Below are 12,211 nucleotides of genomic sequence, written 5' to 3' on the forward strand. Positions count from 1 at the left end.
GTATTTTGTAATACCCTCGTCCTTTGTGATCTTCATCCCATCTTCTCTGCCATATTTCCATCCCTTTCTTTTTAATCATTGCTTTCCCTTCACCTTTTCCTAGCAACACTTGAAAAGCACTCCTGTTGAGTTGCCCTTTTGGCAAGCTTATCCGCCCTCTTGTTTCCTGTCAACCTACAGAACTGTACATCCAAACCACCTCTGTGCAATCCTAATAAGTAATGATTCATTTCAATAACTAGATCCTCTCTAACTGATTTTTCTGACTGTAGACTTTTCAACACACCCACTCTGATCTGACCTCCTCCACCCATTGTATCCCCTAGTGATTGCCACCGCCTCTGCTGTATATAATTATACTGATAAGTGATCTGGTATCCTCTTTGCTATATTAACATTGAACTCTGGCACATACACTCCTATTCCCACCCTGTGTTGCTCGTTTTCAGACCCATCTGTCAATATGTGCAAGTAATTGTTGTAACTCTGTCTGAGATAAAGATTTGCTTGAGCTCCTATGTCCTCTGTTTGCCATTCTCTTTTCTTTTCTACAGTGGTCAAGTCTACTTTAATTTCCGGAAACAACCATGGTGAGATATCACTAACTGGGGAGGTCATAGCGAAATCTACTGTCTCCAGATCATATGCCCTCACTTTCTCTTGCCATGTCCATCCAAAGCCCCTCCCATGAAAGCTGGCATACTCCCAGCAGTCTATCAATGCCCTCTTTACTGGAATTCCTTCTCCACTACATTTTACTCTGATCCAGTATGTGAGTGTGAGCTTCTCTCTCCATAGCTCCAGTGGAATTTATCCTGCCTCTATTCAGACTGCTTTAATTGGGGTTGATCTATTAGCTCCAATACAAATACATAATGCTTTATACTGTAGCATACTCTATCTATTTTTTGTAGTGTTGTCTTAGCAGCTGCTTCATAAACTATACATCCATAGTCTATTGTTGACCTCATAATTGCCCTATACGATTGTTTGTCTGCCCCCCATTCACTATACTTAAACTCCTTCACCCTTTCCATTGCTGGTTAGAATAAACAAGAATGCATGTTTTTAAAACAAAATCAAACTCCCTAACAATTTGTCATGACATTCAAATTACGTTTTTAAACAAAACATCATAAAGGCAACCTTATGTAAATGTTACTATTTATAGCATCACCTAGTTGTAACTGGGTTACATGCAATTTATTGACAGGAAGTAGCTCATAACAAGTCTACAGTGTATTTTTGAGTGGTGCAACCACTCCCTTACGGAGCTATGTGTGTGACTGGGTGGGTGGGTATGAGCACGGAAATAGTGTAACAGGTTTTTGAGAGAGTTGTTACTACTCTAAAGTTCAGACTCCAGTTCACACCAATACAGAGTAAATGACACGACACAATAGGGGTAAAGTATAAAAGTACAAAATCCTTTTATTATAATCTAGACATATGAATTCATTCAACAGTACAATAATGAAATGCAAGGGTACCCTCTTTTAAAACAAAACAATAATAAATCACTTCATCAATAAATCACTTCATCAGCATTTAAAATAGCAAGCAGCAATTGATAAAACTGTAGGGAGAGTCAGTGAGTCAGGGGAGTTAGAAATACCACAGTCCAGTCCAGTAGTGAATCCGATCCGGGTTTTGCGCCTCGCCACAGCCGTGACGAGACAGCTAGTTAAGTTCAGTTCGATCCATACTATCCAGTCCGGGACTTCCGCGTCGCCGCTGTCAGGGCGACCTGACGCTCCGCTGTTGGACAAGGATAACGACGTAATGAGTGACAGCCCTCTCACAACCGGCACTTTCAACTTTGACAACACACGCAGGCTAGCGTTATTACTTTCCTTTAAAAAGGAGTAGGATGAGCATATCATTAATCAATCTCTGGTCTGCTGCTCCACCGCCGTCACAACATCTGGCTGGCTCTAGACCTAGAATGCCTGTGATCATTTAATTAACGTCGTAAATTTTCATGTATCATAGGCATAGAACGGTCGCTACTGTCCCTGGTTGAATTAAATTGTGTGCGGCCTGAATGTGATAAATGCTCCGTTTGTACTCACCCATTAAATAATTCCAAAAACGTGGAGTGAAATATGGTCCTCTAGTTTTATATCCATGTGAAAGTTCTGGCACAAAACGTGTATTTAGTAAATTATCTCCACTTTTTCCATAGATGCACACGGACGTCTTTCTCTCCGGGCGAGGGGGGACTGGAATGATCGATTAACTGATTTTAGACGTCATCACCAATTGACAAGGGAAACACAAAAGTTTGGGTCACACAATTGGCAGGTGCCTTGCGATAGGTGCTGGGTAATTAATCACACCACCTGCCGGGATCGGTGCTAAAAACAAATAATCGAAAAAAAAATGGCCGATTATTAAATTTCTCATAAATGCGCAAACATGGTGAAACAACCACTTTCATTGAAAATCCGGTAGAGTACGGTTGTAAGGAGATGTATAGCTGCGTGTCTGACTCATAGAGTACAAGGGGCCAGCGAGGCTATTCAACGTTGAAGCTCTGGGTCCTAGTGGTAGGAGGAGGGACTACAGGCGGACCCGTGGATTCATGACCGGGAAACCCCGTGCAGCTGGGCTTTAACGTTGAGCGCTCGGTTGCCCTACGTCACTCAGGACCTCAAAGTTGAGGTCCGGGGAGGGACTTCCGGCAGTCTTCCGGGTGCTTCAAAACGCCACTGAGCAACTTCCACTGACATGAATAGCTGGGGGGGCGGAGCTTCGCGCCAGTTCAGTCTCTATTATATATATACTCTATGGTCTGACTCTCCCAGTGCTCCGCCTCCACCCCCGGAGGAGTAGACAGACACGGCTCCGCTCTACAGACAGTCAGACACACACTCTGCACTGACGTCTCCTCTCTCACACACACACACACACGCGCACACACACACACACACACGGAGTCAGAGAGAGGGCCACTGCACTGACTGCAGGGAGGAGAAAGGATTATAGGCTACTAACCTTGTAACCATAAAAAGCTTTGCTGTTTTCATCTTCAATTAACCAAAATAAAATCCACACGTGAGAGGGACAGAGTCACAGAGAGCAGTGGTAGAACTACGTTAGCCAAGCTAGCTGCTGCCTGCTAACGCTGCAAACAACAGCTGTAACACGTTGTCTATTGATTGCCTGTCGTGTGTGTGTGTGTGTGTGTCAGCCAACTGAAGGACAACTTTTCCCCCCCATCCTGACCAGCCTATATGATTATTGCATTTTGGCTATATGCAATAACTAACTGCAAGCCAATGAAGAATGGACCAATCATTAGCATTGTCAGTCTTAATTTCTAGTTCATATTAATTTAGTTGCCAATAATTTTACTGTTGGCCAGTGTTTTGAGACATATTGTCTTATAAATTAATGGTAAAAACAAATTCTACATGCATTAAAAAAGATCACTATCTTGAAAGTGGCAAATTTCAGTGGTGGAGTAAAAACAACAAGGTCACATGGCTTTGGAGAGTTTGGGCAGCAGATCTACAAGCTCTCAACATGTCATGCTGCAATGTGCTGTGGGCTTGTAGATCACCAATTTTGATAAACTAGAACGGTGCCCGTAGGGCCTCTACAGCCCATTGGGCACTGACCTACTTGGAACGATGCAAGTTGGAAATTAATGCCCCACCCAGATATTATGTCTGTCTCCCTTTTATTCCCATATATGGAGTTCTTTGTAAGGCATGCCCAAATAGGGAGTATGCAGCCAGCTTGTGGAGTTCTGTCTTCTGTGTCAGGCATGCCCAAATATGGAGTGCTGTGAGGTCAGAACAGGCCAGCTCCATATATGGACGCTGGGCGCCGCGTGGGCCAGGTCCAGAGCCCGGGCAGAGGCCTTTTTGGGGCGCTTCTGGACAATTACACACACACACACACACACACACACACACACTTGGTGCATTCATAGATAGATAGATAGATAGATAGATAGATATTGGAAAGAATATATATATGCTGCTACAGTACATGTTTGCACTTGAATTAAAAAAAAAAGCTGCATTTGATGGAGGGGGGAAGTGTTACTGAAACGATGTTGGTGCTTCTTGCACTTCCTTTTTTATAAGCGATAAATAATCTCCAATGCATTTAAAGGAATTCTTGTGTTGGAATTTATGTTACTGTAAAAACATTTTTTTTTAACTTAAAATAATCGGTTCATAATATCGGCTATCGGCTTTTTGATTGTCCACTAATCGGTGATCGGATATATCGGCCAAAAACCATATCGGTCGATCACTAGCGTGCACATGTGTGCATGTGCGTGCATGTGTGTGTGTGCGCGCGCGTGTGTGAGAGGTGGTCAACTTGACCTTGAATCATTAACAAATTATAATTTTCACCTGGGCTAGTCTATGCAAATGCAAACATTATTGAAAGTTAAAAGCACAACGACTCTCAATGAGAGAACGTATGTCCGAACAAATTGCTCTATCGCAAAAAGTAAAAGTCGAATGCGATTTTTGTTTTCGCCGTGAGTGACCCGAGACATTGAAATTTGTTTCTAGTTTATTTGTATTTTTCGTTTATCATTTGTTTATCTAACTATAAATGCACCAAGTCTGTCTGTCTGTCTGTCTGTCTGTGTGTGTGTGTGTGTGTACCGTTGTAATCCAAGTAACTCGAGAACCGTTCGCCCCATTGACTTTAAAATCGACATGCGCGTTCCACACCACCACAAGGAGTGCAGTGCCCGGTGTCGAGTCGGTCGGACCCACGGTTGTCCAGAACCGCACAAAAAAAATCCTCTGCCCAGGCTCTGGACAGGGCCCCATGTCCAGTGTCTGTGTACATATGGTGAAAGACCCAGTTGGACAAGCAAAGACAAGCAAAAGAGCGTAAACAACAAGCAGTGCCGGGCCTGCTCGGCATGAATGTCATTAAGAAGTGGGGCACGGTGGCACAGTTGGTAGTGCTGTCGCCTCACAGCTAGAAGGTCCTGGGTTCGATTCCCGCTCGGGACGCTGTGGGCGCTGGCTGCATGTTTCCTCCTCCGCGTCATCAGTGCCCATACCCGAGGCGGGGTTGGCAAAAGGGCCTTTCTGTGTGGAGTTTGCATGTTCTCCCCGTGTCCCCTAGGGTAGGTACCCTCACAAAAAACATGCAGTAATCCTGGTCTCTAAACTGCCTCCCCCTGGCCAGCCTGGGGAGGAACTGGTTGGAATAATGTGTTCCTTCCACGCGCTACGTCCAACCAGGTGTAAAGGAGCAACTTGGACACTCAGGCATGAAGGAAGCATGAGTTCAAGTCCGTTGCTCTCCCCATGTCCCCCATATATGGGGACTAGGTTGGCGGAGGGTGTGTAGAGCCCAGGATCACATTAGATAATTGACACAGGGGTGAAAATGGGTTATAAAATCATGGGATCAAAATTATATATAAAAAAATATATGCTCTGACATCATTCTGACGTCTGCATAGACTCCATATTTGGGCATGCCTGACAAAGAACTCCATATATGGGCATAAAAGTGACACAGACATACTATCTGGGTGGGGCATGCATTTCCAATTTGCATCGTTCTGAGTAGGCCACTGCACAACGGGCACCGCCATAGTAACCTCAATTACACCCACACAACCTGAACTTTGAACATTCAGCGGATTTTCTGTGGCCTGGGGTTTTCTCTGTGTGTTCTGAAGCCTTTTGAGCTGCAATGAAACGGACAAACAGGCCTCAACAGTGACATCTGCTGGCAAATTGTAATGTCATATGGCTTTTGTGGACTCTTACATCACAGTCCACAAGAAAATCAGAGCACTTGAGCTTTTGAGCATGCAGAAAATCCCAGACAACAGAAAGTCTACTGAATGTTAAAAGTTGAGGTTTTTTGGGTGCAATAGGCCTATCTCACAGCCCGCTTTCCACGCCCACTTCCGGTAAATAGTGGTGTCTTTAACATGAGCATTTACACGTTTTTTTCTCTGGAGAATCTAAGTACATTTTCTAATGTAAAAATGTGACAGACCAATATTATTATGAAGCAAACAAGATGGTAAATCAGGTCGAACAGATAGAACAAACCTTACCTTGAGAAAATAAAAGTTGTAGACTTCTTAAATTATCTCTGTTAACATGTAGCGTCTATGGAGTGACGTCACGTATTTAGGGGGGCGGGGAAATTCTGTGAGATAGGCTTATTGAGCTCAGAAAACATTTAAAAAAACAAGAAGAAATACAAAACCCTTTTTTCCATCCATTTAATGTTAATGTAAGTCCACACTCACAACACCAGAGGGCGTTCAACAAATCACGTGCAATCCAGATTTGGCTCAAACAAGAGATTAAATTAATTCACTAAAATGTGGAACGCCCTACCATCAGCCATTAAGACATGTGAATCCCTTGACTCCTTCAAAACTGCTCTCAAAGAGCACCTGCGGACGTCTGCAATTCGAAACTGGCCCCCGAAAATAAAGTCTGAGTTTCCCCCCCAATTTGAAACTGGCCCCTGCAAATTAAGTCTGAGTTCCCCCACTCCACAACCTTTCCCCCATACTGTACATATGTTTTCCCTTTTTTACTTTCCTCATATGATGATTTCCTGTTTTTATAGAAGTCTATATTTGTACGTCTCTAAATGTTCTGATGAATTGAGTGCGTAATCATGGTTTGTACTTTGTCCACAAAGTAACAGTTTTTGTATTGACTTGTGCTTTCGTTTGAAATGTACCTGTGACTGCTGTAAATTATTAAGTCATTATTTTGTTCACTGATTAATTATTTTATTTTGTAAAGCGTTGTGTTCCGGACATTTGCTTTCCCGTCATTTCCGGACATTAGGCCTTAAAGGTCTTGTGCCAGTGAGGCTCACTAGGTCAGAGTCGTCGCTTCCTTGTCGACGGAATTTACTTGTTTGAGAGCAGCGTGTCGCTTAAAAGGATTCATTGTTTTTGTGTCAACACTCAGTTTATATTTAAGTTGCATGTTATACTTGTTGAGTTAAATCGATCAATTTACTTTTGTTTCAGTTTGATGGGTTTATTGTTTGTTTTGGGCATCCATTGACTTGAATTCATTCCCTTTGCATCGTTATGAAGCCAGTGAGGTACTTTTAATTTCCACGTGCATTTTTCCATATCATTGTTTGTATGCTTTATGTTTTACAATTGTTCTGATCTGTGTTTATTTGTGGTGTTCATCAGTTTGACGTTGGTCTTTGAGTGTCGAAAGAATGCTTAAATAAACCACCAGTAGGCTATACAACAACCTGACTCGTCTGTGAAGGGAGTGACAGTACCCATTCTACATACTGTAAAATAAACAAACTTAATCAAGTGATAGTGAAGAAATAAAAAGCCTTTATTGTATTGTATGGCTAATGCATAAGCAAGAATAATACAATATTGTGGTGTATACCGTTGCAGCACACAGCCATCATCAGTGTCTAAACTATTGGTGATTTATTTCATTGTTGGTGTATTTGTTACTGACAATTCAACTAGACTTACTGAAATGTCACAGTTTAAAATGCATTTGCGCAGGAGGCACTAAACTGCAACTCTTTCACAACATTCCTAATTTGTAATATTATCATCATCATCATTTTTCGACCGCGGTCGAGATCATGGATTCCACAATGCTACGCCAGACTTCCCGGCCCTTCATTGCCAACCCCAGTTCCTGCCTACTGAAGCATGTGTCCCTAGCGATGACATCAGGGAACGACAGCTTTTACCTCTGGTCCACCCTGAGGCAGGACTCCAGAGAAGAAGGGAAGATATAACCTCATTGTCAGCTCTGTAGCAGTGGCCGGCAAACTGCGCTCTTCTGGATCGGACCAGTGAAGAAACACGAGGAAGGTTGCCGTATATTAGATTAGTCGATGGGTGGCTCTTCCAAGAAAGATTTTGCGCTCTCATTAGAAGGCGGGTGTAAGTGCCATCCAACCGATTCTCTTGTTTTTTTTAAAAGTGTCCATGTCTCGGAGCCATAGAGTAGAATCGGCTCAACGGTCATCCTAAATATTTTTTCTTTTAACATCTTACTAAGCTGGGATGACCAGATCTTATGCATGTCATTGCAGGCTGACCAGGCCATATACCCTTACTAGTTTGAAAGTCCTTTTGGAAAGAAGATATATATATGAACCCAAATACTTGTTGGATTTGCATATGTTTACGTATTCAGTTTTCGTCTCGTTGAGATAAAGACCAACACAGTTGGAGTCCTGCTCAAGAGACTGAAGGAGAGCCTGAGCGTATTCCAATATTTGTAATATTATATTATCATTGATTCATGGCATCATTATGCTTGCTAGTTGCTATGATTTTCTTTAGCAGCTTCCTGAGCACAATACTCTAGCCGTGTAAAGAGGGGACTAGGAAAGGGATTTAATTTGAGAAGCATTTGCGCCAGGATAGATTTTCCGCCATTTTGAATTTTCTGGACCTATCCGACCGCGTTTAATTTTTTTTCAGATTTTTAGGATTTTTTTTGTCCGTATCGTTCGGCCTTAATCGTCCTCCGAATTTAGCGGGAGGGGCCTATTTTACAAAAATACCACAAATCACGAACGGAATGTCCAATCCATCCCAAATTTGAATCAGATGTCGTGGGTGGTTTAATCAACCAAAAGCAATTCCATTTTCATCAATAGGGGGCGCCGCAAATGCGAAAAATGTAACCGTTTCTTGCAGAAAAAGGTTTTTTGGGGGGATAAATCCCCGAATGACTTACGCATGATCGCAGGGGTGACGCGACATTGTAATTGGCTGGCAATATCAGTGGGAGGGGCATATGTAAGCCACTGCGGCAACCACACTTTGCGATTTTTGAAAATTGCGACCTTTCTAGTTCCCAACTACACCAGTCTTCTGCCATCAGATGACATCGTTGAAACTCGTCTGTGCGTGTCATCAGGTGAGGTGTTTAGCCCTGCCCAGAAAATTACGTCTCTCAGCAAGAAATGCCCAAAACGGGGCATTTCCTGTTTACAGGATCTTTAAACAATATATTTCTGTTTTCTCTCTCATTTTAAAGTGTTAAGTAGTATTAATATTCATATGTTGCTTGTATAACCAATTTCCCTAGCAACATACAGCTGGTTAATTCTCATACTTTTTACAGTGGAGATGATTTCCCCTTGGTGTGAGTACGCTGATGTTTCTTCAGATGACATGGTTCATTGAAACTCTTGTTACACTGATTGCAGTGGAAAGGTTTTTCTCCTGTGTGGAGACGCATGTGTGACTTCAGGCTACCTATCGTAGTGAAACTCTTGTAACATGTATTACATTGGAAAGGTTTTTCTCCAGTGTGGGTACGCATGTGCAACTTCAGGCTACGTGAATCACTGAAACTCTTGTCACATGTATTACATTGGAAAGGCTTTTCTCCGGTGTGGGTACGCATGTGTATCTTCAGGTTGCCTGACTGACTGAAACTCTTGTCACATGTATTACAGTGGAAAGGTTTTTCACCAGTGTGGTTAAGCATGTGTCTCTTCAGGTGATAAGGCATCCTGAAACTCTTGTCACATTCATTACAGTGGAAAGGTGTTTCTCCAGTGTGGGTACGTAAGTGACTCTCCAGGTGATATGAAGAACTGAAACTCTTGTCACAAAGGTTACACTGGAAAGGTTTTTCTCCAGTGTGGTGGACACGCTCGTGTTTCTTCAGAGCACTTGTTTGACTGAAACTCTTGTCACACTGGTTACAGTGGTAAGGTCTTTCTCCAGTGTGCACACGCATGTGTGTTTTTAGGTGACATGACACACTGAACCCCTTGTTACACACATTACAAGTGAAAGGTTTTTCTCCAGTGTGGAAAAGCTGGTGTGTTCGCAGATGATGAAACACTTTGAAACTCTTACCACACTGTTGACAGTGGAAGGGTCTTTCTCCAGTATGGATACGCATGTGTACATTCAGAGCACCTGACGTACTGAAGGTCTTGTCACATGTATTACAGGGGAAAGGTTTTTCTCCAGTGTGAACACGCATGTGTACCTCCAGGTTACCTAATGAAAATAAATTGCCACAGTGTTTACATGCGAGTGGTTTCTTTCTTGTGCAAGTCGGCTGATGTGTTTTTACTTGTCCTGGTTGAGTTAAAGTCTCGGTAAACTTGTCTGTGTCTACTTGTTTCTGGCTGGTTACAGAGCTGGTGATTGGCTGGCGGGATGCTGAGGTGATCTGTCCATCCCTCAGCATTCGGCGGTAGAGGTCGTTGTGGCTCCTCTTGATGTGTTTATGGAGTAAGACTTGAGACATGAAGGCATATGGACATTCCGAACAGGAAGAGAGCGGCGTCTGGGACCTCACTCCTGAGGGAGGGAGAGAGAGAGAGAGAGCGAGAGAGAGAGAGAGAGAGTCAGTCATATGTATACATTGAGATAGTTTCAGACAGGAACATAATGCTGAATGTAACACCGTCCTCATTCTCACATTTGTTTTATGTTCTGGTCCACCTCAACCCTCGAAAGATCACAGTGTTGCATGAAAATTAAGCCAAGTCAGGGAGAGCACAAATACTGCGTGCATTTGTGCTCCCCTTGACTTAATGTTTCACATTCAAATTCCAATGCATATTCCAATAAAAATATCCTAATAAACTATATTTGGACTAGACTATAGACTATTTTACATGAAACCAGTGTTATGAATCGAGCGATTGAACCCTGTATTTTTTTTACATCTTATAACCCTACGCACGTTCGCAGATGATCGTTAGATGAATGTTAATATAATGCAATGACACTTTGAGGTTACATCTTCGTACAGTTATTGTTCGGCTTCCTTCAGACAATGCAGCAGTGATAATAATAACTAAATAATGACGATGGCAGCTTTATAAAAAAACGCAAAAAGAAGCCCATTTCAAAACATCGCTCCTGTGATATTAAAATAATTTTAGTTGATTATAGAAACATTTAAAAATAAAATGATTTTAATCATATAGAAACATTTAAAAACAAAATTATTTTCTTCATAAATAACCAGATTTGGTCTTAAAAGTGTTTTCCACAAATGAGTCTTAAAAATGGGGGTCATCTTATAATCAGAGTCGTGTTATATTCGGCACAATATGATATATACTGTAGTGTACAGTATGTCACTGTTTTGAATGAGATATCATGCGTCACCTCAAATTGCTTCTTTTCTCTAGTGTGAATTGCCACAAACAAAAAATATGAATTTGACTGTATGAGTCCCCATGGCTGAACTTGGTTCACGTGCATCTCAGATGACCTTTTGAGTGAGTTTCTTTTACAAACTGTAGGCTAGATGTAAATAGTTATTTATGTATTTACCTGCATCAGTCTTCATGTTTTGTTTCAGATAACTCTCTGTGTGACTCCTCACGGATGTAGTTTGTTCTGATGATTTCAGGTCCTGGGACAGCTTGTTGCTCAAAGACAATTGTCGTCCTTCCACATTTGGCATCTTGTGTGACTTCCGTTTGTTTGAAGCTGAATTACCTTCCCCCGTCTCATCCCAGTCACTGTCTTCAGTGTCAGATTCAGAACAGGGTGAAGTCCACTCATCACTGTCTTCAGTGTCAGATTCAGAACTGTGCGAAGAGAGGAGCTGGTCATCTCTGGTTGGCTGTGATGCTCTACAGTCCTGGACATCAGCTTGTGATTTCATGTGTTCAGTTGAGGTGCTGGTTACAGGCTCTGTCTCTTTGTTATCATCTTCACTTTGCACTGTCAATGTTGACCCATCAGGTCTTAGCAGTAGCTCCTCCACCTGTTCCTCTTTAAACTGTGGAGGTTCTAGTTTCACCTGGACCAGACTGGGGCTGCTCTCCTGCTGTTCCTCTTTAAAATGTGGAGGTTCTAGTTTCACCTGGACCAGACTGGGGCTGCTCTCCTGCTGTTCATCTTTAATCTGTGGAGGCTCTAGTTTCGCCTGGACCAGACTGGGGCTGCTCTCCTGCTGTTCGTCTTTAGTCTGCAGAGGTTCTAGTTTCACCGGGACCAGACTGGGGCTGCTCTCCTCAGTCTCCTGCTGTTCAGGTGAAACCTCGTCTTTAAACACAGGAAGGAGTGATAGATCTAGAATGAGGAGAGAGGAGGGAGAACATCAGAAGAGAGCAACTCAGTAGCCCAATTCCAATACCTTAACTCACCCGTCGCCAATTGCACCTTTTGACGACTATTTTCGTATGTACCTCCCCGCCGATGACGCCAGTTGATTACGTCCAGTATGCCCTCATAACAATCCGGTAGCGG

The 12,211-nt window shown here is 42.7% G+C and overlaps 1 protein-coding gene across 1 annotated transcript in view; it reads right to left on the reverse strand.

Moving 5' to 3' along the window:
- The window catches only part of LOC306926384 (uncharacterized protein), a gene marked incomplete at its 3' end in the record, with an annotated part of 73,645 nt that overhangs the window by 47,031 nt on the left and 14,403 nt on the right, over window positions 1-12,211 (reverse strand). Inside the window, exon 3 of the mRNA XM_079505647.1 lies at window positions 11,288-12,034. Within this exon, the coding sequence (XP_079361773.1) occupies window positions 11,288-12,034 (747 nt within the window). The remainder of the gene's footprint in view (window positions 1-11,287; window positions 12,035-12,211) is intronic.

Source organism: Electrona antarctica (genome assembly GCF_951216825.1).
Source record: "Electrona antarctica genome assembly, chromosome: 7".
Lineage (NCBI taxonomy): Eukaryota > Metazoa > Chordata > Actinopteri > Myctophiformes > Myctophidae > Electrona > Electrona antarctica.